A 26,590-nucleotide genomic window follows, 5' to 3' on the forward strand; every position below is an offset into this window, starting at 1 on the left:
TGTGCTACCACAACTTTAAGAAAGACTGGTTAAGAAGGGAGGGGATGGAATGTCTGATGGATTGTGGCCTGTAATTTCCAAGGTGGGAAGCTGGGGTGTTTAACAATGCTTGGCTTACTTCTCTTTGCCTCCCCTCAAAGTTGGAGTAAGTACTCACTGCTGGGTGAGAGAAGCCCACCACGCTCCCGCTGGTTAGAAACGCCTGAGAGGGCTGATCCAGAGAAGAGCGATCCTGAGAAGCCGGAGGTGGCAGAGTCAGGGCTGACATGATGGCTGGCGGTTCCAGGTGGGGAATGCCCATTGCAGCTGTCGTAGGCGTTGTGTGTGTAGAAGCCAGAGGATGACGTCAGGCTTTGGGGACTGCAGGCCAGAGATCCCCCCGAGGGTTCTCCCCCTCCAGAGACTGAGATGGGGCAACTGCAATGGCCTTCTGCGGAAGATGATGGAAGGTCAAGTTTTCCCAGCAAGAGGAAGGAAAACATTATTAGCCAAGAGGAAAAGACAGAGACATGCTTTGGAGTAAAGTAAAAGCACATCAAAAAGGGATGTCTGACAAAAAAAAACCTATGTCTTATTCAAAGTCTCAGAAGCAAGGATCCAAAATCAGAATTTTGTTTTTATTTCCCTTTTCATAAAACTTGGATCATCCAACACAAAACAATTCGGACAGAGTAATAACGCTACTGTACTTCTTGGTAGTGTAACTTCATTAAAGTATGGAATTCAGTTCTATAAAGTATGGTAAAGGCCACCAACTTTAAAAGGAAATTAGACAAACTAATTCTGGATTATAAACCCCTAATGACCATTAGTCGCCAGGCAGCTGCCTTTATGTCCAGCTTCAAAGGCAGGATATAACTCAAGGTTAATTGCTAGAGAACAGCAATTAAAGTCCTAGGACCATAGTTTGGAAAACACTGACCTAAAGCATGGTTGCCCAACCTCTTAGCTTGCCTGGACCACAATGAATGAAGAGGAATTGTCTTGGGCCGCATAAAAATATATAGTTAACATATATAAATGCCATAATAGTATTAAAAATATGATCTTGTGGGGTCACATTACTAGCTGTCCAAGGCAACATGTAGCCTGGAGGTTGGACATGCCTGACTTCAGAGTTTCTGCAGTTTTGCTGGTAAATAAATCAAGAACTGCATACATATAATAGCTGTGAAATAATTTATAAACTTCCTTAGTTAGACATTTATTCCTCCCCCCAGGAAAAAAAATACTACTGTTATGTGGCAGGATGCCTGTATTTACAACTTGGGCTTAAATAAATTTTCAGTCCAGACTCTAAGTGATTACTAAACAAAGCGGACAATAATCTGTGGAATATACAAAAACATACAAGAGTAAAACAAGCTGCCTAACGAAGTGTTCTCTCTCTTTCTCTTTCCCTCTCTTTCCCTCTTTCTCTTCCCCTCCCCCCTCTCTCTCTCGTGAAAAGGACCATGTTGTCTAGTAACCATTTAATGGAGATATATATATATATATAATGACCATATGCCCTTTATTATAAAGGACAATCCTTTATTTCAGAAAACTGTCCTTTGGATTTTATTTTTCAAAAACTGACTTTTTCCCTTTATTTTGGTGGTTTTAACTTTACAGTACAAACTGTACTGTAGTGCAATCTTCCACATTCATATGAAAAAAATTGAGGTTTTTTTTTAAAAATTTTTTTTACATATAGTGCTTGATTTTAAGCACTTGTATCAAAATATACATTTTTGTAAAGTTTTCTTGGTTTTCTCTGAATTTTCTTTTGTGTAGCAAAATTATAAACCAAAACCATTTTTAAAATTCTTTTTGTCCTCTGCTTTTTACAAGAAAATACGATCCAGGTGTAAATCTGCCATATATTTCTGTCACGCTTGTGGGAATGATCTCAAGGGCCCTGATTGTACCATAGCATGCCAGTCTGCTCAGCCCATCTTACCTCTGTCCCAAAAGTGCTTTTTCAAGAGTCAACTGGACTTTCTGATTTTTCTTCAGAGCTGAAGAAGCTTCTTGGATGAGAAGCGAAACATCTTCAAAGAAAAACAAGAAAGTCCAGTTGCCTCTTGAAAGAGCACCTTTGAGACAACCATGACCTGGATGACCGAGAATCTCCATAGACATCTTACCTGTGGTCTCTGTGGACTTGCTGGTCCCTGCATTTGTAGCTGCCAGGTCCTCCAGCTGCTGAAGGTCCCGAAGTCGTTCAGCCAGGAGCTGACTCTGCCGTTTCTGCTTCCTCTTCAGCTTCTTCCGCTTGTTCTTTGAAAGCTTCCCATTCTGGGAGATGAGAGGGCCCCATGTCACAGCCCCATCACTCATAACTCCAGGGCTGCATAAGAATGGAGCAGACGGGGAAACAGGCAAACAAGATGGACGCCTGCCCATTATGTCTGGGGCAGGCAGGGAAAGGAGGAGAAGAAACAGTCCAGGGAATCATGTGGGCCCTAATACGTTTGTCAGTGGGCAATGTAAGTTGCACTCCCAAACACACCGCATGCAAGAGAAAAGCTGAAGGTGTGTAGAATCAAAAAGACATGACAGTTCTCCAAGGAGCAGATAGGACTGTCACAAGCAAATGACTGAAAAGTAAAGCCAAGTTTAATGGGAAATGGTCAAATTCAGGCTGTTCCACTTCAAACTGCTGGAGGGGATGTTACTTGCATAATTGGAAAAAAAATGTCCTAAGCCCCCAAACTGCTCCAAGGAAGAAACCTAAGCTAAGTCCTACTTTCTGACGTGTAGATTTTTTAATACGATGGAATTCATTTACTCAATCTCGAGGGGGACAATTCGGCAGTACAGTTAACCACCACCTGCAATTTGAAATGGGACAGCCTGAAGAAGGTGGACTTACTACCGCATAGTGCTCTCGGCCTAAATTGCAGACATCCTGCCAGGAGAGGCTGGTGTGAAGCAACAAAGCAAAGAGAGTTCAGAGTGAGAAGAAGGGAGCCATGCATGTGTTGGGCCTATTGAAACTAGCTGAGTCTAAAGGTGGCTCAACTGCAGGAACCAGCAACAATATATTTAACAACGGCAACAAAGCGGTGCATATTCTAACAATGAGCTCTAATGCCCTTTCTGATTCAACAAAGGTTCTGGGGCAACTAAACAAAGCAAAAAGCTGCTGTTGCATGATGTCAAATGGGCCCTCCCTTGCCAAGCCACAGAAAAAAATGGGTCACAGCAACAGACAAAAACCTGACAGACAGAAACAAGGATATAATTGGCACAGAGGTGTGAACTCTGGGGAGCACAAGGCATCAAGAGCGCACAAATGGGAATGAAACAAAAAACAGAAGAGGTGACAAAGAGGGCAATCTTGCATTTACGTGGGCAGGAAGGAATACTGGCATTACATGGGCAGTTACTGAAGATGGAAAGGGAAAGCATAAGAAACGACACAGATGACCCCCTGGGTTTCTGGCAAAATGCAAGAGAAGACTTCACTGCCCACCTCTCATACAAAGGAGCAACAGAGGCAGCAACGGGGGGCATTCATAGCAGGAACTTATGTCTGGGTCCCTAAAAGGAAAGCTGTGTCACTCCAGGATCATATATAACCAGAGCCCATCAAATCCATACAACTTTTAATAGAATAGAAAGAGGAAATATAGGGGAAACGCTTACATTGAATCAAATTCACTTTCTGTCCTGGCCCCATATATTAGTGTGCCCTCCCCAACACCCAGTTTGGCTAAGAGCAAATGAAGATGCACGTCACTTGATCTACGCCCAAGTCAAAAAATCTGGACAGAACTTGCACATAGTTTCACTCTAAACTGTGCATGTGGAAGCCTTTTGTTAAGCAAAAAGGTATCCAGGTAAGACACACCTGCACTTCCCTTGCCATAAATCTAGCAGAATGTGCAATAATTGCTAGAGTGGATTTTTATCAGATTCCGGCACAATTTGCTATTTAGCAGGAATGAGATAAACAAGCTGGTTTTACTTCTAAAAAACATCAGACCCTTAGGTAGCCCTCCTTATTTTTTAAACAAGTGGCTCTGGCCCCAGGGTGCCTGCTGTTGTTTGAAGCCCCGAATGGCAGTTGTAGCCTTCAAGGGCTAGCCTAGATCAAGCAGGTTCAACCTTCCACCAAGTATCCACTTATCTTCAGAAGGGCACATAGGTGACTGTGAGGGCTACATGGTCAGGCACTGTTATCTTAAAGGCCCAAGTATACAAGGGCCGGACTAAGGAAAAATTAAAGGTAAAAATAAAATACAATATAGTACCGGCTCTTCCTATAAAAGGAAGAGAAATCAGACCAGGAAAGACTACAGAATAAAAAAACTCTATGATCCAGAATTGAAAACTGTTAAGATACAGGATCATCAATTTATACATCCCCAACTAAATAAAAGAAACCAATAAAAATAAATAAATAGTTTAATGTAGGACAGGAAGTAGGGATTAGAAAGCAAACAAAAACAGATAAAGAACATGTAAAGAAATCTTTATTTTGTAATGTTTCCTCACAACCCTCCCCTTTGCATGGAAGCCTTTTCTCTCCCAGTCTTGGTACCACCATGCAAAGAGAATTCACCACAATCTCTTTTATTCTCAATACATAGTACCAAAAGCTTTCTCCTTTCTAGTTTAGTGCCTGTCCTTACAGCCATTGGATCTAAACTCACCATGACTGCTTTTTACGGTAAGGAAAAAAGTAAACCAATGAAACAACAACATACCCAAGAGCGTATTTCCAAGAGCCACTGGAAAGCAACAGATAATGACTATACACCTTCAATTCAGAAAAGGAGGGAAAATCCCAGGAGCCTAGATAAGAAGGATGTTCCTGACAATGGGAATCACCTGCTCCCCACCTACAGATGCAAAGCAACACATTTATCTTTGCTGTTTCCTTTGAGCAATTGCTGAGCCAATTAACATCTTACTGAGACACCCACAAATGTGTGAAAATATGGAGGGCACTGCAGACTTCCAATTGGCACAACCTTTATAGGTGAAAAGACCCTTAGGATTACTGAGAGAAAAAAGCTTGGGTCAGAAGAAGTGGGAATGAATTTCTGGGTCACAGGAATGTGAACTCAGCTCTGGGATTGAAAACAAATTCCTTGGCTAACTAATTCTAAAAATATACTGACTCTTAGTCTTGAGCCACCATTTCAGCCTTGGTTCTGGTTAGAGGATTTGGGTTTCTAGTAAAAATAATAATAATAAGGATCTTGTCTACCCACCTCTGGCTTTATAGAAGAGATGTGGTTAACGGAAAGCATAAAAGGGAGTGTTTCATTTTTCTAGCTTTACCGAAACATGTTCCAAGGTTGTAGGAATGTTGCTGCAACTAGAAATGACAAATTGCAGGAGAGCTCAGTAAGATGGTTTCAGAAGGGTGACCCACAATGGAATTTTCAACTATAGATCTCCCTTGCAAGAAATTACAGAGTTCTTGACCTCATAATCATGGAGTTTAGCTTGACAAGGCTTTAGTTGGCCAGACACGTTCTCATACAAACTGCTCATTGTACAAAGTTGGTGACCACACACTTTAGCTATGTGGTTAAAAACTAAGTTACAAGTTTAAGCTAAAAGCAACCAAGAGGTCAAGTATAGCCCAGAATTGCCACTAGGGGGAGGAAAGAGTACTGGCCAGTGCTTGGCCTGACCCAAAGCAGTGGTCAGAAGCCAGAATTCACATCATGGCTTTAGTTTAAGAGACCAGGCCTCCACTACTGAACCATGGCAAGAAATAGGATACAGAAAGATTAAGTACAGCAGTTCCAAAAGCCAACTTATTCATCACTATAGAGAATTAAGTAACATTCCCAAATCTTCTGCAAAATTGTGGATAACTTCCTTTAGGGCCAAGAATTAGATTTTGGAATGATGGAGTGCTGAGGCCAGAGTGGGTGGGATCTAATATTAAGCACTTCACTTGATTGGTCAGTGGTGGGATTTTCTACTTACTTTCCTTAATATGCCAATTCCACTTTGCTCCAAAAATTGTCGCAAAAGCCTAATATTGTGGTTCATTTGTCTCCGCACAATTTTAGGGCTTCTGATGCAAAAAAAAAAAAAAAAAAAAAGGGGGGGGGCGACACACAGGGCTACATGTATCCCATAAATGGGCCACACTGCAGTAAAGATGGTTAGGTCAGGTTTCTTCAGTACTGTTCCCATTGCTTTTTGGCCTTTCTTCATTCTTTTTTATCACTCCCTCGCATAATATGTGATTAACTGGACTGTGGTTTACTTCATTATCCTATTTTTAGGCTCTGTATAATATGCTAAGCTAAGCTGTGGTTGGCCGGCCTAGTTTGAATCCAGAAGTAAAAAGTCAGTTTCCTCTCAGGAAAGTTGAAATTATATGCAGTACTGTATCTCTGATGGCTGCCTGTTATTAACACTTCTCTTCTGAAAGAGGAAAGTGTGTCTCTGCTCGGCATGTGCTAAGCCATCCAACATAAACTACACATGGACAGGCAAAAAAGGTTTTCCATGCTAAAACAAGCAGCTGGTCCATGTGATCTAGCCCAAGTACAATAGAAGGCTCGGACTAATTACGCTGATTGACACCAATACCTGAAGCAAATTCTAAAACGGGAACCTTTCCGGCTAATTCACACACCTGGTGATACCGTATCATTCATGTCTGAATAAAATATAGATTCCCTGATCTCAGGGGTGAAATCCAGCAGGTTCTGACAGGTTTTGGAGAACCGGTAGCAGAAATTTTGAGTTCAGAGAACCGGCAAATACCACCTCTGGCTGGCACCAGAGTGGGGTGGGAATGGAGATTTTGCAGTATCCTTCCAGGGGTGGGTTCTAATTTTTTTTACTACCGGTTCTGTGGGCGTGGCTTATTTTATGGTGCTGGCTTGGGGGGGGGTAATGTGACTGGGTGGGCGTGGCCAACTTTTTTTTTCTTTTAAAAGCATTTTTTCTACAACCTTAAGACGTTGCAGAAAACAATGCTTTGAAAAGCCTCTGCCGATCAGGCAATTCAGCTGGGATCGTCAGAGGCTTTTCAAAGCATTGTTTTTACCATCTCTTCAGCTGAAGAGGTTGTAGAAAAAATGATTTTAAAAGTTAAAAAAAAAAAGGCCTCTGATGAGGTGGGCGGGGTGAGTGGCGACCGGGCTGGGGACCGGTTCGGGGGCGTAGCCAGCCAATGTTATTACCAGTTCTCGGAACTACTACAAATTTTTACTACCGGTTCTTGTGAACCGGTGCGAACTGGGAGCAACCCACCACTGATCTGCAGGCTTGAGGAATTATGGAGTCTTCAGTCCAAAAAAATATTTGAAAGGTTACAGGCTGCCATTCTTTGGGTCTGGTCTCCAAAGTTTCAGACAAAAGGCACCTGTGGGCGGCTTTAATTATTTATACATTTTATTGGCTGCCTGTCTCACCATAAGATAACTCTGGGCGGCTAACAATCATAAAAAATATATATCTACATTAAAACATAAATAAATGCTTCTTGGATATTCTGCAGGCAAGCCAAGGATTTTACAGCAGACTTCACACAGACATGATCAACACAGGGCAGATCAGGTATTGATTTTCTGCAATTCCACTTAAGGCAGAAGGGCCAGTTCATAGGACCAAATCCTATTCCATACAAAAAAACCCTCCAAAGATTCAAAGAACTAACACGAAAAGGAGAAAGTAAGACCACAGCCTTTTCCTGATATGCCTGTTTCCTTTGAGTAGTTTATTTCTTTTCTGAAATTGGAATTTACTGAACAGAATCCAATATAAAGTGGCCTAACCCTAACCAAGGAAAACAAGGAACTTGGCCTTCCTTCCAGGCATCAGAAGAGGGATATTCTAGGTATTTCCCCACTTCTAGTATACCCTTTGGATCCTATTCAGAGAACAAATGAACCATGGTGGTTTTCACCAGCAAATTCAAAACAGATTGTATTTCAAAATCAAGGCAGGGTAGAAAATCAACTCCGGAGTTATGCCTATAGCATAGACACAAAAGCATAGGTCATGGTTAAGAGATCACAACAGTTAACCTAAAATCAAACCAATTATCCCATATCTTTATGGATACCATTATCTCCTTGGCTGTTGGGAGTTGTACATGTATGTGTTTATGTATGTTTTAGGTGTGGAAAATACACAAAGCAGGCTTCTATAGCACAGCCTTTTCTCTTTCGCACCTACAAGGTGTGCCAGAAGTACAATGGTAACTCCCAACCAGTATGTCCTTCAATAGTATTGTCTAAATGTTATAGCACCTTATTTACGAGGCATCTAGTTCTTAAGAAACTGGATCCTAGGACAACATGGTACACAGCTTCTAATTTTTTGTTAACAGACCCAAAATGACAACCACCTCTCTGGGCTTGTACTCAGCCATGTATACTCCGGGCACTGCTCCCACCGCTTCTTCAGCCCTAGTATTCAATCAACATCACATCAGTTAAGACGAGATGGGTGGCAAACAAGTTTAATAAATAAACAAATAAAAACATTTCTACCATTCAAATAAGCAATCCAGGTGGAGTTCTCCCAAGTGCATAATGTCCAGGATTCCTCTTATCTATCCTTACCCATTTTTAATATGGTTAGGTAGGTTCAAAAAGGGGCTTTTTCCCTCTCCTTTCAAGTGATACAATTTAAGCCACACAAACACTGCTATTAAACCCAGGAATCCATCAGCTTAGGCTTTTTATCCACAGGGCCCAATCAGAAAGAAGTGAGGAGGGCTTCGTTTTCTTTATGCAAGCTTGCCAACTGATCCTCTTCAACTAGAGATGTTAGAGGCAGAAACTGTGGAGGTCTTGAATGTAAAGCAGCACCAAGTGATGCTCCCCTTCCCTCCGAGGCCTGCACCAATGTTTTCAGATCACAAGTTGCAATAAATCAGCTATTCCGCTTGAGAAACTTGTAAAGAAACAGGCATACAGAGAAAAATATGGGGAAAGATAAATGGGAATTTATAAAAACATAACACACCTAGTGTATTATTGGCATCTCAGTAAAGAACACAAGGGCCGTGCGCATGTTATAAAATCCAGCACCTTGGGCTAGTTCAGATATAAAGCTGTCAGTTTCTTTACCATAATTTTAAAACTGGGAGCAGGAACAAGACTGTTAATGTTTCTTCTATTATGCACAAATTTAATTACCTCAGCCCCAGGTATTAATATTATTATTATTATTAATAATAATAATAATTAATAATTTACTAACCAACTAATTCTTAGCCAGGATGTTCTGGTTCTGATTAAGCAAATTTTAATATCCATGATAATTAATGCATTTAGAAAAGAGCCTTGGTAGTACAGTGGTCTAAAGCATCCTGTTATTAAGACCAGCTGCCTGCAATTACTGCAGGTTCGAATCCCGCCAGGCTCAAGGTTGACTCAGCCTTCCATTCTTTCTAAGGTAGGTAAATTGAGGACCCAATTGTGGGGGCAATAAGCTGACTTTGTATAAATATACAAAAGGATGAAGGCTATTGCTTAGTGCATTGTGAGCGCATTGTAAGCCGCCCTGAGTCTCCGGAGAAGGGCGGCATATAAATCAAATTAAAAAAAAAAATGCATTTGAACCAATGCAATAACTTATCAGAGAGAAGGGTGAGGCAATGCCCATAAACTTGCTGATGGTGTCATGGGGTCCACTTTTAAGGGACAGCTATCACTCCATTTAAGACAGCATTTTTTACACACAACCTTAAGAAGCAAAAACATTCAGTGCATACAAAAACCTGGTAAAACAAACTAAGAGCCAGATTTAAAGTGGAAGAAACAAACAATGCTCCATGAGCTGTAGCATCCTTGCTGCCTGTCCAATCCAGAAACACCCAACTCTGGGTGAGCACTCTATAGCCCACCAGATATTGATGAACAGCAACTTCCAGCAGTCCAAGTCAGCACATCCAATAGTGGGAAAGCTGTAGTTCAACAACATCTGGAGGTTCACAAGTTGCTCCAAGTGATGGAAAGCATTCATGGAGAAAGCCTTGGATACTTCACAAAGTGGCAACAACTCTCTTCTGGTCCCTGTGCTTCCCATTGCAAACGCTTTCACTTCCCTTTGCTATTTCTGATCCTTAACAGAACATTCCAGTCAAATTACAACAAAGTTCGTAAGTCAGTGAAATGACACAATTATTATCTACAATAATAAACATATATTCAGAGGCACAAACTGAGGATTCTAATCTTAAAAACAGCCATTCTCTTTTCTCTCTCTCCTGCTTCAAGAGACCAGCCACACAACAGGAAAAGGAGAAGGCTCAACTGAGCCATGGATTTTAAGTTTAGTTGCCAGATGCAGACCAAATACAGAATTTGACCCATGGGGAAGAATCAACCAGTAAACTCTCCAGCATGAGACAGCCTTACTGAAGTGAATGGGAATGACAGCACAAGGTTGTTGAGTCATAAGAAGGAGCTCTATACCCAAATTAGACTCATGTTTCTTGGGATATCCCTGGCCTTAAGGGGATGAGCTCTTAGCCCTCTTTGAGCATAGAGAGAAATAACTTCAGGCGTCTCCTGTTACATGGGTGATAAGAAGGAGTCTCTGTGCCACAAGACTGCAGTCACAAACCAGAGAAGACATAAACTAGCCTAGATGGCAACGGTCCAACCTAGTATATTTTCCCCCCTTTTCTTTGACTGCCAAAATGGCTAAAGCATACAACCTCTCCTGGAGCTAACAAAGACTGCAAATATCATCTCATTATATGCAAAATGTGTCCATGGTAACATTGACAGACAAATTACAGATGCAACATGAGCCTTAGATGCAACTTGCCAAACACGGAGGAGCCATCCACACAAGGGCAATGGAGATGGTGGGTATCAAAAGTCCATGAGTTTCACAGAGCAAGTGAGATCCAAAGCAGGCACTCTAAAACTTCATTCCTTCCCCCCATCACAGCCCTGGACAGGGTGGGGGACTTACCAGGCTTTCCTGGGGTGCAGAGCTGACTGAGGGAAGAGGTGCACAGGTGGAGTGAGGCGAGAAAAGGGGGAGAGAGAAAGAGACAGAAATGATTCCCAGAATCAGCCAGGAAATCCAAAGCAAACAAACATCAATCAGTACAGTAATGCTGTAAAGGAGGATGAGGAGGATGAGGATGTGGAAGGCCAGAGTCTCCCACACCATTAGGATCATTCCGCCCTAAAGCTAGGATTAATGTTATAAAACCAGGGTGAGGCAGAATCTGGTTCCCCCATCACTTTAGCCCTCAGTTCTATTCTTATGGCCATTCTGAATGCAGAACTCCAGTCTGAAAATTCTAAATGGAATTTGAGCCTGGTCAATGGCAGAGTCCTGGATTTGCTACCAAATCTCAACTGTACACATGTCCAATAACAGTGATTCCCTAGGAGCCATATCCAGTGTCTAGTTTTTTTTCCCTGCTGGGCTTTTTTATAGGCTCTTAGCTTTTGATCTAAAAATAGGCCAGGTTCCTAGCCCTTAGGCTTAGAGTTAGGCTTGTGTCGTGATTTCTGAAGCCAGAGCTGGAGAGGGAGGAAGGTAATAAGATTCCCAATAATTGTTAGAAAAGGATTTCATGACTCATACCTAGTGTTTTATCATTCCCAATGATGAACTGAAAGAGAACCAGATACAAAAAATAGAAAAATGGAAATCTATTTCCATTGGAGGCATAAGGTGCGGAGCTATTATTTTGCTGAAGTGGCGTTTGGAAAGGGAAGCCTGTGTTTGTCTGGGTACAAGGCTTTCACGGCCTTTGCTTTAATTTGGAGCCACACCTCTCCATTAGTGAATTTCTCCATTTCTAAAGGCAAACAATTGTTCTGAGATTAGGAAGGAATTCACCTTAAAAAATAAAGAAGTGTTGCTGGGATATGGCAGTGACACAGAACAGCACTGAAAGGGGAAGGAATGAAGTCTGCAAAGAGCGTGTGCACTTCATTAAAAAAACCCACAGCATTCCCATTTTTAGATTATTTGATGAATGATGAGCAAAAGCACTCATATGGCTAAATTTTGGGAATACGGTTATGGAGGCTCAGAGGGGAAGGGGCAAAATGAAGCAGCCACTCCTGTCCTAGTTGTTAAGGCCTTATACTAATCTTCTGTAACCTGATATTTTCCAGAAGTGTTGGGACCAAAACCCTTAATCTGCAGACAGCCAGTTTGGCCAGTGTAAGGGTCAGATTGGGACCAAGTTCTAATTCAACCACTCAACCATTTGGTTGGCTGGTAACTAGAAGCCAGTCACTCGCTGCCTTTCTACCCATCCTACGTTGCCCATTTGTGGCAGAGGGGATAAAATGAGAGAAGGCTCTCTTGTATGCTGTCTGGAGTTCCCAGAGAAATTATGGGAAAAAACCCCATAAATAATAGTAATAACTCCTCTGGAAGGCATCCAGTTGGGAAAGGCACTCTTATACTGACTATCCCAGATCATAGACACACACACACACACACGCACACACAACAGATTAGAAAGAGAAGTATCCTTGAATTCTGACAGTGGCAGGGAAAACTGCTTTGCTGTATCCATGAATGGAAGAAAGACAGATAGTCTTAACTTTTCTTCTTCTTCCTCCATTTTAGTGTCTTCCTTCATGTTGATTAAACCAGCCTACCGCTTGCTAATGGGGAAGCCTGTTCTCCTAATGAGTTGAAGCCTTCTGATTATTACCTGGAATCCCCAAGGCCAAATCACTCTCTTCGACAGGTGCCAAATGGGCTTTTGGTTTGCCAAGGAAATGACCAAGCATATGAAAAAATAATGGCTATCCAGGGGATCCACTTTAAAAAGTTCAACTTGCTCACTTTCATTACCCAATCTTACTTTATTAAACAGATTTTCTTTTTTGTTTTACTCTGTGCACTTAAGCTCCGTCATGGATTCTTTGGGATGAAGTTGCAGTTTTCTAGTTATCACTGTATTGGAGTGATTTATCTGCTGAAAAAAAACTCCACATTGGCGACAGGAAGGGCATCCGGCCAGTAAACACTCAGCTCTATTCAGCTGCCCAGATGATGACTATATTGGAGTGATTTGGTTTCAGTTCCTGCCCTTTTCAATTTCTATTCCATTCATATATGGATACATAAATATGGTCCCTATGGCTTGGGCCTTTCTGGAATTTTTTTAAATCAATCAATCAACCAATTTTTATTACGGTCAGAGACCAGCAAAGCTTGTGCCTTTCACTGCCACTGCCTAGTACTTTTGGATCCAATGAATGTTGAACATTGGCATTTAAGAATGTTGCTGTTGCTCCCTTAATTATGTTTGCATCAATCTAATGAAGGTCTTCATTTGCTAGAGGCAAATTTTATCGTGCCCCTTTAGCATTCTTGGGAGAAAGGAGACCATCATCAACCCTCTTGCTTACAAACAGGATGGTATACTTACCTGCAGAACCAGAGGGAGGAGGACCTCCAGTCTGCTGCCAGAGAGTAGCTTCAGCTGCCAGCCGTCGTATGTAACTCTCGTCTACACACAGCAGGATGTTCTCCGGCTTGATGTCTGTATGGATTATTTTGCACTTTGTGTGGAGGTAATCAAGACCCTGCAGCACCTGAAAAAGGAAGCAATTGTGCCAAGGATAAGAACCAGGGGTGGGTTCTAAATTTTTTTACTACCGGTTCTGTAGGCGTGGCTTATTTTGTGGGCGTGGCTTGATGGGGGTAATGTGACTGGGTGGGCGTGGCCCCCCCTTTTTTTACTTTTAAAAGCATTTTTTCTACAACTTTAAGTGGTTGCAGAAAAAAATGCTTTTAGGAGCCTCTGATGATCAGGCAACTCAGCTGGGATCGCCAGAGGCTTTTAAAGGCATTTTTTTTTCTACAACCTCTTCTGAAGAGGTTGCAGAAAAAAATGCTTTCAGAAGCCTCTGACGATCCCAGCTGAGCCGTGCGATCATCAGAGGCTTTTTTTTTTTTTATTTTACTTTTACTTTTAAAAGCATTTTTTTGGCCGAAGAGGTTGTAGAAAAAAATGCTTTTAAAAGTAAAAAAAAAAAAAAGCCTCTGATGAGATGGGCAGGGTAAGCGAGCGGCGACCGGGCCGGGGACTGGTTCGGGGGCGTGGCCAGCCAATGTTATTACCGGTTCTCCGAACTACTACAAATTTTTACTACTAGTTCTTGCGAACCGGTGCGAACCAGGAGCAACCCATCACTAATAAGAACCTCTTTGTGATTCAGGTCAAGAGGCTGCAAGGCCCTGGAGTCTTGATCTTATTAACAACTATAGCAGAGCAGGTAGTTCTCGACTTACAACCACAATTTAGCCCCAAATTTATGTTACTGAGATATTTGTTTAGTGAGTTTTGCCCCATTTTACAACTTTTCCTGCCAGTTAGCAATAGCAATAGGATTTAGACTTATATACCGCTTCACAGTGCTTTATAGCCCTCTCTAAGCAGTTTACAGAGTCAGCATATTGCCCCCAACAATCTGGGTCCTCATTTTACCCACCTCGGAAGGATGGAAGGCTGAGTCAACCTTGAGCCTGGTGAGATTCAATCTGCCAAACTGCTGGCAGCTGGTGATCAGCAGAAGTAGCCTGCAGTACTGCACTCTAAGCTCTGCGCCACGGTGGCTCTTAAGTTCTTAAGTGAATCACTGCCGTTGTTAAGTCAGTAACCCAGTGGTTAAGTGAATCTGGCTTCCTCATTGATTTTGCTGGTCAGAAGGATGCAAAAGCGGATTGCATGACTCCGGGATACTGCAACCATCACAAATATGAATCCATTACCAAGCATTCAAATTTTGATGTGACTATGGGGGTCACTGCAATGGTTGTAAGTGTGAAAAATGGTCATAAATCATTTTTTCCAGTGCCATTGTAATTTTGAACTATCACTAAACTAACTGTTGTAAGTTGAGGACTACCCGTATTCAAGTCCCAGAAAAACAGGTGTTCAAATTAAGCCCATCTGCTTGGCATAATAAAACGGTCATGAATGACCCTGACTGTAAAAACACTCAAATTTGTTTGCAAAGAAATCCACCTTTACCTGGCATAAGATGCTCTTGACACAAGGTATGGGAAGCCCTTGGTAGTTGGATTTGATAATCCACTTCAACAGCTGGTGCCCTAAAACCTCAAGGACCATACAAACATCTGGGCAAAAACCAAGTCAAGGAGATAAAACAGGCATCAGAATGAGGGATCTGGTTGTTTAAAAAAGCACCAGTAAATAGATCCCTCCTTTCTTTATGGTACATACGAAGAACTTATAAAACAACCTAACTCAGATATAGAGCAAAGACAGAAAGAAAGCTGGTGTAAAACAGAATCTGCAGGCATCCAGCTGTGGTCTCCCAGATAACACAAAAACCAAGCAATTTTTGAGAAAATTAAACTCTCCTGGAATCTTCTTTCAAAAGTAACATTTGGCAGAACAGCCTTTTTGGGGAAAACTTATTGGCCATTTGTTCCTTTCTAGATTTGATTTTATTATAAGGAGTGGATGAATCCAGGATCAGTAGAAAGTTATTTTTATCTACATAGCAAATATTTGTTGCAGACAATTAGGAGTCTTCTTGGTCATTATTAGATAAAGAAAACATGTGTGGGTGTGCATTTGTTTATTAAGAGGCCAAGCAGGAAGCTGGTGATAGAATGGAAAAGCACAAAGCACAGCAACCCAGAAATATTTCCCCAAAGCCCACGGATTAACAGACTTCTTTGAAACTGCATTGCCCCAATAAACAAAATGTGGATGTGCTAACTAAACAAAAGTACAATTGCTCTACTAGAGGGACCTAAAATTACTATAGCCCAGCAACATTTCTTGTATTCACCTACCATTTAAAAGGGACTGCAGCCATTTATGCTTACCACAAAGACCTGATGCAGCTAAAAAGCTCAGTCCTTTGTTATTTCACTCTAGGGAATGGGAGGTAGGCAAAAAGATTGATTGCTTTCCCAGACGATTTTATATATATAAGGTTAGCCGTCACTCAGCATACCAATTTTTATGTACAAGACAAGTTTGGAACAATTTCTGTTTCTCCTGCAGACATTTTTACCAAAACTGTAACAGAAACTGGTTTTACAGCCAAAGCTCAGGCACTTTGGAGGAAAAAAGTAGAACCAACTTTTTGAGCAGAAACAGTTTGTGGACCTTTTAAGGAAGGATACGGACACCATTGATCCCTGAGATCTTGAAATCATCAATCAGCTGGACAATATTCTCCCGTTTTAGATCATTAGGATCAGAATCTCGCACCTAGAAGAAGGGAGAGGTACCAGGTAAAAATGGATAAGCATTCTAGATATGGATCAGTAACTAGAAACTTCTATGCCCAAACAACCTTCTCCATAAGGATAGCTCATAGTTCTGGGGAAACAAAGGCCAAGTAGCTACATTGACACAGAAAGGTAAACCAGAATTTTCTTCTAGATCCAAATGTTCCCATGGTTCTCCTTGCCAGCGGGCACATCTAACAAACCTAGGTGACAAATTCAGCCTGAATTTGTAGTAATGGCTAAAATATCCTTAAAGGTGACTCCTGATACTTCAAGAAATGTTTCTTGGAAACATTGGAGATTTGTGTTTTAACCTTTCGGTTACACAATGGTCTCCCATCTGGTATTAATCCATTTCAATGCTGCTTAGCTGTTTTAGAATCTATTTTGTAGATTGGCATTGAAATAGACCTGTGGGACAAAAAGACGTTTGGGTCATAGAAGAAGTAGTCTTCAATTTATGACCATTTGTTTAGCACTTGTTCGAAGTTACAAAGGCACTGAGAAAAGTGACTTATGATTGGTTCTGTCAGGCTCAAGCCCAGAGGCAACACAATGAAATCCAATCCAATCCAATCCTTTATTGTAGGTAAATAAAGGATTGGATTGGATTGAATCTCATACAGTAGCTTAAAAATAATGATATATACCGTATTTTTCGCACTATAAGACGCACCAGACCATAAGAAGCACATTAGCTTTAGAGGAGGAAAACAAGGGGAAAAAAAATCTGCCTCTGCCTCCCAGCATCCATCTGGTATTCATCTGGCTAGCGTCCTTGCAGCAAACAGCAAACAGTCCAGTCAGCTTCAGCACGTTATCGCAGCCCCAGCATGTGGCTCATCAGGGCTCTGTTCCATTGCATCCACTACCAGTCAACTAAGGTGAGCTGCTGCCGCCGGCACACAACACTGGAGCCTTCGCTGCTGATCAGCTGATTGGAGGTTCGATTGGCTTCCCGGAATACCGCTGATCAGCTGTTCTAGGCAGCGGGAATTGCCAGATTGCCACCAGCGGCAATGGCGTTGGGGATTGCTGGCAGCAGCAATCCCCGCCGCCTAGAACAGCTGATCGGTGGTATTTCGGGAGGCCGATCCAATCGCCGGTCGGCAGTGAAGGCTCCAGCGTTCCCCAGCGGTGGCGAACAGTGGCAGTGGTGACAGGCGGCAATGGGAGTGACAGGTGGCCACCCACCCACCCTCGGTAATATTTGCTCTATAAGACGCACAGACATCTCCACCCACTTTTTTGGGTGGGTGGGGGGAAAGTGTGTCTTATAGTGCGAAAAGTGTATCCAAAATATTATAACTGTTGACTTATAATTATATACTTTGTTTCTTTTTTCTGTTTTACTTCTTTTCAAATATGCATTTTTTTTCTTTGAGAATGCATGGATTTTTATCATAATTTTCTTTGTAATTCCTGGATTTTGCTACTTCATGTTTTAAGGCCTAAGTATGTTAACTATTCCTTCATGAGGAATAGTTCACTCAGAATTGGAGCGGTCAGAGAAGCATCAAACTTACACATTTCAGTAGCTTGATTTCATCCACAGCCGTTTCTGTATAATGTACAGCACTTTTCACCACTTTGAGGGCCACAAAGCGCTTCCGCCTGGAGTGATGGGAGGAGAGAACGACAGAGTTAGTTAATCCTGGCTTCCTTCATTTCACAACATTATCTCCTTGAAAGTCTCAGCATTACCTTCAAAACTGATGTAAGAAAACAAAGCTAGGGTTATACATTTTTTAAAAATGGAGTTCATAGGAAGCATAACAAAGGGATTTCAGGGATTTCAAAGGTGCTTTTTTTTCTTTAAAAGGAAACTGGGTTGTTTTTTCCTTCAGAAGGAAGAAGAAAACATTTTGCTCCTCTTCTTCTCCTTCTCCTTCCTCCTCCTCTTCTAAAAGAAGCTGTCTTTTGAAGAAAAAAGCACCTTTGAGACAACTATGACCTGGATGACTGAGAATCTGTGCAGACAAAGCCTTAGGGATTCATTCATTCAACAATTATAAGGTTGTCTCTAGTGATCCTGGGCAGCGTACAAGGGCTAAAACATCAGCAACAATAGTTTAATTAGGCAAAAATAGAGTACTTCTTTGACTAAATGCACTTGGACTATCTTTGTCTCCATCCTCCAGGACATCCTTTGAATTTAGCAAGCATTTTGCATTTCAATCAGAAGGTGATCAGAAAATGACCCATTTCCCCATATTTGGTATTCTTAAAATTTTGCCTCAGACTAGGAGGCATTGGCTCTTTGGCGAGTAATCAAGGATAGCAATTCTGTAATTACACCCTGATGTCCGTTTTCCAATTATATCTATCCCTCAAGAATGTGTGCTGTCTCTACTTTTTTTCATTTTAGTTCTTGAGGCACAGATATATGATGAGAGAATTATGGAAGTTAAGATTTTAAAAAGAATTATAAGTTAAGGGTATTTGTGGATGACTTGGTGTTTATTTTAGATGATCCACTTGAAGGACTAGAAACATTAATGGGAAAATTAAAGGACCTTGGTATATTAGCCAGTTTTAAAATTAATAAAATGAGTTTTAAGCTTAATAAAGAAAAAGATGTTAATAAAAATATAAAATTAGAAGATCAAATAAAAGTGATGGAGAAAATTGGTTTTAAAACTAAGAAAAAAATAAAATACTTCAGAATTACTATGACAAATTGTATGTTATTTCAAAATAACATAATTCAAAATAACATAAAATAATTATGTTAAGACATAGGATGAAATTAAGGTCATTTTAAGATGGGAGAAATTAGAAATGTCAGAGTTAAGGAGACTCTCTTGTAACAATGTTTTGCCAAGAATGTTGTTTTTGTTTTAGACAATACCTGTTTTCCAACTGATGATGTGTTTATACAATGACAAAATATATATCTAAATATACATGGTAATGGGGGAAAACAAGTTAAATATAAAGTGCTATAAAATGCAAAGGAAGAGGAGGACTGCATTTACCGGATTTAAAATTGTATTTTGCTGCTTGTTGTTTGATCTTGATGAAAGAATGGATGTCGCTGAGAAACATGAGACTTTTAGAGTCAGAAGGTGACAACCTGAACTTTGAACAGCATGGATATATATGATATAAAAAAGTTAATGTGGATTTTAAAACTCACTTTATCAGACATGCCATATTGAGAATATGGAATTAAATACCATATACGGCTGTGGCCAAAACACTCTTATGGCTCCCAACTCAAGCTTATCATAGAAGAGAAACAGCAGACAAGAACAAATGGTTGATATATTGGGGATTATTGGAAAACCATCAATGGAAATTTAAAAGTAAGTCAAGTGAGAAATTAATAGATGAAGGATATAGCTGTCAATGGTTTTCCCATTTACAGTTACCAGAAAGATTCACAATGGATGAAAAGATTTATGGTATGGAGCAAAGTATGTAAGAATTTGAAGTACAAATGTGCACTGATGATGAACATGTAATTGCTAAAATGTACAAGCTTTTGTTGAAATTTGAAACAGGAAGAACAGGTTGAAGAATGTATGGGTTAAGAATTCTGGCTATAATATACAAATGGACCAATGATCAAAAGGATTGAAATTTAGTTATGACCTTAAAGAGGTTTTTTAAAATAAAATGTGTGTGACACCAGAGAAATTACATAGAATGTATAAAAGCACTTCAAATGTATGTTGGAAATATGACCATAAAGGGATATTTTATCATGCTTGGCAGACATATACAAAAGCTAAAAAATTGATTCAAATACATATTTTGATAAAGAGAAATTTAAAAATTAATATGCAGCTGAAACCAGAACTTTTCTTTTTAGAAATAATGATAAACAGGCAAAAACCACGGAATATTATTTCAATATATGATTACTATAGTGAGATTATTACATGCACAGAGATGGAAACATCTACTATGGAGGAATGGTTGGTGAAATTGACAGATTTTGCCAAAATGGCTGAAGTAACTTGATTAGAGAAAAGGCACCATCTACATTTATTGGTGACTGGAATCTGGACTGGACCTTTTGCATAAAAATGGAGCGGGGGATGAATTTTTAGAGTTATTTGTTATTTACAGCTTTGATGATTAGGCGGGCAGATTGTAGAAAAAAAGAGTATTGTGATACCACTTTAAAAAGAGAAGTTAAAATATAATTGTATTTATAATTGCTGTAAAGAACATTGAAAGCCACTACTTTGAATTTTTTTCCTTCTTTTCTATTTTTCTGCATTGTTTGCTTTCTCCTTTCTCTTATTTTATATTAATTTTAATATTTAATCTTCTTTTTAAGTTTCAGTATCATACAACACCCCCCCCCCCAAATCTATTCCTGTGACAAGATGCTACTTCACATCTCAAAGGGAGGATACACCTTTCCTGTTTCTTACTCTGGATTTAGGCAGGATATAAAGAACTTTTATGTACTTCTAGTTCTCTTCCTTTTTAACGCTCCTTATAAATTTGTTCCCTTGAATTGAGCTCCTAAAGACTTCATGGACATATCCATGTATTTTCCTTGGAAATGTATGGCTTAACCATTCTTTTCGTCTGGGATATTTTTTCAACTCTCCAGTTTAGTCTAGTTTCCCATCTAAGTCCAAACAATATCCAATCTCATTTTCGTATTAACCAAGCCCACCAGACACTACCATCTAGCTTGGCAATACATGGCAACCTGATCACTTTTAAAATGAATATGTATTACTCTTTTTTAGGGGCATTCCTTGTATATTTAATATAGGGGAAAAAAATAAGTGTGTCATTCACTGCTGTACTTACTGAATGTCCCAACAAAGCCAGACCGTTGAAAAGTGCCCCCATCCAAGTTTCCGTACCACATGATAACGCCCATTGAAGAGGTCCCCAATTTTTACTGGGTAATACCCACCTAATATAGAGCAAAGAAGAGGCCAGTTAATATACTAGCTGCCAGTGTCATAGTATATGAGGCAAATATGGGCAGACACACAAATTGCCTTCCTGATTAGTCTCAAGTTCTATCTTATGCTTAAAACAAATGCTCATATATTTCATTTGTTGTTATTCCTCAGGAATGTAAAAGTGAAAGCCCAAACAGATCAGACAAAAACAGCTTCTTAAATTAGCATCTTGTTCCAGCAAAGGAGAATCTGACTGCATCCAGGACTCAAAACGACGCTGCCAGCAACAGAGAGAGCCCCTCCCCTTCACTTAAGAGACCCCAGGCCATTCCCTGCATTACTCAGATACCTCGGCAGTAATCTCGGGGGTCCTCTTGTTCCTCATCATCAGATCCCAAAAGCCCACCTCCAACTGCAGCAGGAAGAGGCAGGGGGGGCACGGAAGGCGGGCGGGCAGGGTCATCCGCGCAGGAGGGACTAAGTGGCCTAATAATGAAGAGATTGAGGGGAAGGGGGGTAGGCAGATATGGGCAAAAAAGAGACATCAGAAGGCACTCCAAATTTCAAAGTTATTTATTTCACAAACAGCTGAGAAACATTCCTTGCCTGCTTCTAATTGAAAGCCGCCAACTGCTCCCATAAATTACTACAGCAAACTGTTCCTGACTGGTTGGACTACACCTTAAATGGTTAACAAGCTGGGAAAAACCGTATTACGGAATAACAGCTTTCGAAAGTGTAATTTCATTTGTTCATATTCTTCTCATTTCCTCAAATTCCTTTAATTTCAGCCCTCAGAGTATAGGGTGGACGCTAACATTTTGTTGCCATTATTCTATCAAATAATAATAAGGCTATCAAATAATTCCGATTGTTCACCTTAGGAGATTCTCTGTACATACCTATTGCCTTCTATTTCAATCTGTGCTGTTTTCCCCATCTTGACAGCTTTAAGGGGGGGAAGAGATTCACCGCAGCCAACTTGAAAGGGGGAATTAACTGGCAGCAAGAAAATGAATAACTCGACTACTCCTGTGGATTTTCAGTTCCTGACCAAGGAAAGGAAGCTTTCTCCGTCTCTGATGTCTTCCCCAGGGAGAAGATAATATTCCTCAGAGGAAAACTTTCAGATTTGTGAGGGAGCTGCCAATTCTGGCACAAATGAGAGGCCTTGAGACAGTCTCTGTCAAAGCAGAGCAGGCTAGTGGCTGGTACTTTATCTGTCCCACATGCTCCCTCCATTAGTAAAAGAGGCATTAATACCTTGTGAGCTCAGAAACTTCCTCTCTCTGTCAGAGCCCAAATGTGCACAGAGACAAGAGATAGACGAGGCGTTAAAAATAACCTAGCAGCTTCCAGCAGCTGCCACCCAGGATGGAATTGGAATTTGGAGTGGGGAGGATGGGACACGCAAGAGAAAGCAACCAACCCCATGTTTCTTAGGGCCACTGAGGTGGTGGTAAGTGTGGATTCCAAGAACAATGCTCTTCCCTTAAAAAACAAAACAAAACCTCTAGCTGTCATGGACATGTTGTGGCACAGCTTCTCATTATTCTGTGAAGAACTGGGGTTGGCATAAATGGTACAATTCACATAGCAAAAGCAAGGGAGGGTCTTATGGCACCTTGTAGATTAACCTACTTATTACTGCAAATAAAGTTGGTGGGCCAAGTATCTACTTCATCACCTAATTTGTAAGGTGACACAAGACACTGCTGGTTTTTCTAAACAGACTAACCCAGTTGCACATCTCCTTGTCTCAAGCAGGTTCTCTGTAAGGAGAGAGGGGTTTGCTTCACTACCCAGCAATAAGAGGACTCCCCAAAACTCTTCCCTCTCCACATGAAGGGCTTTTGCTTTTTTTAAATTGCAAGTAATTCCTCAGGAGAGCGGAGGCAAGCAAGAAGTAGGATAGAGGGATAAGGTAAAGGTAAAGGAAGGAAGTAGCATCAACTTCACCATCCTAAACCCTGATTAAAGGCTGGCATCTACAAGAAGCTAGAAAATCTCCAGGGAAGCAAGAAGGCTGTTGCTTCACAAATCCATTTATCTCTAAGGAAAAGGTAAACAAGTCTAGGCAGAAAGGATTTCTTTTGCTCTGATACACGTGTATACATTAAAACATAACATTTTGCGTCTGGAATTTATTTTCTCTGTACTAGCTCTGCATGTGTCTTCTGCTACTTGAAATTTCTGTACAGCAGAGGTTTCTCAGAATAGGAGTAGACAGCATCATCTTGTTATCTACTTTGAAGTCTTATATTTTCCTTTATGGTTTTCTATTTGAGGTTCTCTTAGAACGCTGTCTGTGATTTGACTGACATTTTACCTCTTCAAGTGGTGAATGCTTTGAATGCTACTACTTAACAAGTTTTAAATAAACTTTTATATACTTTTTCATTTCCTCATTTTTAATGAAGTTTGATTTTGCTTATCACTTGTGAAAGTGATGCACATAAAGAAGGAAAGGCTGACTTCTAGTTATGTGTCTCAATGCTATAGGAGCAGAACCTGACATATAGAATTTGTTTATTTCTCCCCACCCTTCCCCTTTAATTTGCCAGGAAAACAAACAAGTTGTAGGAGCCCTATTTGTCTCACATATCAGGGTTACGAGAAGGCAGGACATGCCCCACAGAAGCTAGGTGATGGCAGCAGTCATTATGAAGCCACCAAACCAAGGCAGCAGGCAGAGTTAGGTTGTATAGACACAAAGGGCTTCTGTGAAAGGAGATTTCAGATTGCCAATTGGAGATTTGAACCCTAGTATAGACTCAGTGTCAGAGTGCGCACAGTGTGACTATTTTGTTGCTACAATTGTGAATGACCTTACATAGCATCTTTTCTGACTAGTTCATGCATCAATGAAGTGATACTGAAAAACTCGAAGTACAAAAAAAGTTACAGCAGTTATTGCTGTAAGAGGCTTAGGCCCACTTAACAAAATCTATACCCACTATTTCATCTTCTCAGCCCTAATAATACAGTATTGGGGCTAATTTCACGAACCCATTGATGTGCATTGTCTCTATTTACATATACATTAAGAGATACATATTTTATGGTGAAAAACATTTCTGGGGGGGGTAAAAAAACCACTTTTCTAAAATTCTCATCTGCATAAAACTCTAAAAAGTTGCTTTTCATCAGCTGTCCTTATGGCGGGGTGTGTGTGTGATGGCCAGTTCGTATACATAAACACCTAACAAGCAGTTTACACGTGTGAGCAAGCCCTGGGCATCTCCCTTCTGCAACCGTTCTGTAAAAAGCCAATTTAACATGCAGGACGACCTGCAACTGATGTGCAAAGCACGTTGCGTTAAGAGCCACAACTTGCAGGGTGAGTTCACACCTACTCACATTCCGCCGAAGACAGGGTTGCTGCCCCCCACCCCACCCCACCCGGGTAACCTCAGAGGCCGCATTCAGCCACCTCTCTCTCTCGATCCCCACCCCCCCAACCCCACCGCTCGTATCGCTCCACACTCACCCCGTGGGGATCCCGCTCTCTGCCGGCGGAGGGGGCGGCGCCTTTTCTTTCTTATGTTTCTTCTTTTTGCCACGGCTGCTCCCCGGGCCTATGGAAGAGGGGAGTAGCGCGAGATCGATCGGCGCGCCGGAGCTGCAGAGACCCACGCGCTGCAAAAGTTTTGCGGGCAAGGCTGCGATCGGCATAAGTGGCAGCAGACGGTCCGCCCAAGTGGAAACCCCCACCTCCTCTCTTGCACCTGCTGCGGCCCCCTCCTCCGTGCAACCACTAGCAGTTCCCCGCAACCCCCGAGCGCCCGCGCGCACGCCCTTCTACTTTCCAAGGCAGCCCCGCCCGCCGCCCCCCCACTCACCTTTTTGGCTGCTCATCGGCCCCCCTGCCCCGGTGAGCTCCATACAAGCAGAGGATTACTCTGCTGCGCCTGCGCAATCCGGCCCCTTCCCAACCGCAAGAGCGGCTTTTACCCCACCACGTGAGGCCGGAGGGGAGGAGCCTGGAGCTGCTTTGCTGCTCCGCCCACTCCCAGCTTTGGCCCGGTCCAAAAGAGGGAGAAGAGGTCTGAGAAGACTTTATAACGGCGTACCCATCGCCATTGTAACTGAAACCATCCACCATTCTCAGCATTTAGAGCCTTCTCCAAAGAGTTAAGTTTTTGCATATTGTTTCCAAGTGTGATCATATGAGCCAGGTCGTCTGCCACGAGTAAGGATCGATTCCTTAAATGATCTGTCGATTTGCTTTCTTGGCGATCCATGGTATTCTCCAACATCATGGTTCAAAGGTATTAATACTTTTCCTACCCTGCCCCCTGAAAGTCAACTTTTGCTTCCGTAGGGAGTTACAGGGACTATCATGGCTTGCATGATCTAGACGCATCCCAGCCTCTAAATACCTTTTCCAAGATTTTCATTACTGCTCTGCCAAATGCTAGTCTGTGGGGTATTCCTTGACTGCTTGTTCCTTTGCAATTGATGGTTGATCTCAAAAGGCAGAAGCAGTCTTCAGTATCTTCACTGTCAATTCTAAAGCTGGTTTTTAATTAAATGCAAATATTTTTAAAAGTGTTGGAAAAAATTACTTAACTTTGAAGCCCAAACTATCATTCTGTAGAACAGGCGACATGTTTCAGATATTGAATTCAGCATTCAAGTACTGAATTCTTGGCATCCTGGTTTTTGGCACTATATAGCAATAGCAGTTAGACTTATATACTTCTTCATAGTGCAAGGGTCCCCAACCCCTGGGCTGCGGACTACTACCGACCTGCAATCCATTGGGAATCAGGTTGCCGAAGCAGCAGATGAGCTCACAAAGCTTCATTTGCGCATGACCAGGATTTAGGTTGCATGCTCAAAATCATTCCATACCACCACCACAGCTACCGCCACTGGTCCACAGAAACAAAAAGGTTGGAGACTCCCTGCTTTACAGCAGTCTGAGTGGTTTACAGTGTCAGCATATTGCCCTCAACAATCTCATTCCTCAATTTACCGCCTTTTGAAGGATGGAAGGCCAAGCCAATCTTGAGCCCCAGTCTCTAGGCTGTAGGTAAAATTAGCCTGCAGTACTGCATTCTAACCACTGTGTAACCCTGGTTCCTGGGTATGCCCTGGATATCTGGCTTCTACACTTTTCCATCTCTTTTCCATCCTAACTTCACACGGAAAGTCTTTAAGGATGATGCTTTTGGTCTTGTGGGATGCTGTAATTGAATTTGTAATACCTTTTGAATACAAATTCAATCTTGTTACTGAATTTGTAATATGTTTCATTAGTTCATAAGTTCATTATCTTAATTGAAATTACAAGAAGTTAGTGAAGAAATAATACTATATCACTTATGTTTTAGTAGATAGAGGCACTGAAGGACGAGGCTGGCGATAGACCATTCTAAAGAATTTAAGCTATGTAATATTCACTTAGAGTTGACGTTGACGTGAAGACACATATTTGTAGTAGGGCTTCGATCAGCTAAAAGGTGTCACTGCAGATTTTACTCCACCTAGTATTTGCCGACTATAGGGAGCGG

The 26,590-nt window shown here is 41.4% G+C and overlaps 1 protein-coding gene across 4 annotated transcripts in view; it reads right to left on the bottom strand.

Moving 5' to 3' along the window:
* Positions 1 to 24,948, bottom strand: part of SRPK3 (SRSF protein kinase 3) — a 34,267-nt gene extending 9,319 nt beyond the window's left edge. The window contains exons 1-11 of one of the 4 annotated variants that reach the window (XM_070938133.1): positions 24,914 to 24,948; positions 24,562 to 24,649; positions 21,421 to 21,557; positions 20,971 to 21,079; positions 17,718 to 17,805; positions 16,084 to 16,171; positions 14,954 to 15,060; positions 13,346 to 13,511; positions 10,906 to 10,927; positions 2,130 to 2,332; positions 158 to 430 (exon numbers count right to left, since the gene is read on the bottom strand). In XM_070938133.1, the coding sequence (XP_070794234.1) occupies positions 158 to 430; positions 2,130 to 2,332; positions 10,906 to 10,927; positions 13,346 to 13,511; positions 14,954 to 15,060; positions 16,084 to 16,171; positions 17,718 to 17,805; positions 20,971 to 21,079; positions 21,421 to 21,557; positions 24,562 to 24,649; positions 24,914 to 24,929 (1,297 nt within the window). In that variant the 5' untranslated portion in view covers positions 24,930 to 24,948. Of the gene's footprint in view, positions 1 to 157; positions 431 to 2,129; positions 2,333 to 10,905; positions 10,932 to 13,345; positions 13,512 to 14,953; positions 15,061 to 16,083; positions 16,172 to 17,717; positions 17,806 to 20,970; positions 21,080 to 21,420; positions 21,558 to 21,973; positions 22,154 to 24,561; positions 24,757 to 24,913 lie in introns of those variants that run through there. The other 3 variants (XM_070938131.1, XM_070938132.1, XM_070938134.1) reach the window with 3 other exon arrangements.
* Positions 24,949 to 26,590: the final 1,642 nt, after the last annotated feature.

This window comes from Pituophis catenifer, unplaced genomic scaffold (assembly GCF_029215685.1).
Source record: "Pituophis catenifer annectens isolate HBS135680 unplaced genomic scaffold, rPitCat1.0.hap2 SCAF_2, whole genome shotgun sequence".
Lineage (NCBI taxonomy): Eukaryota > Metazoa > Chordata > Lepidosauria > Squamata > Colubridae > Pituophis > Pituophis catenifer.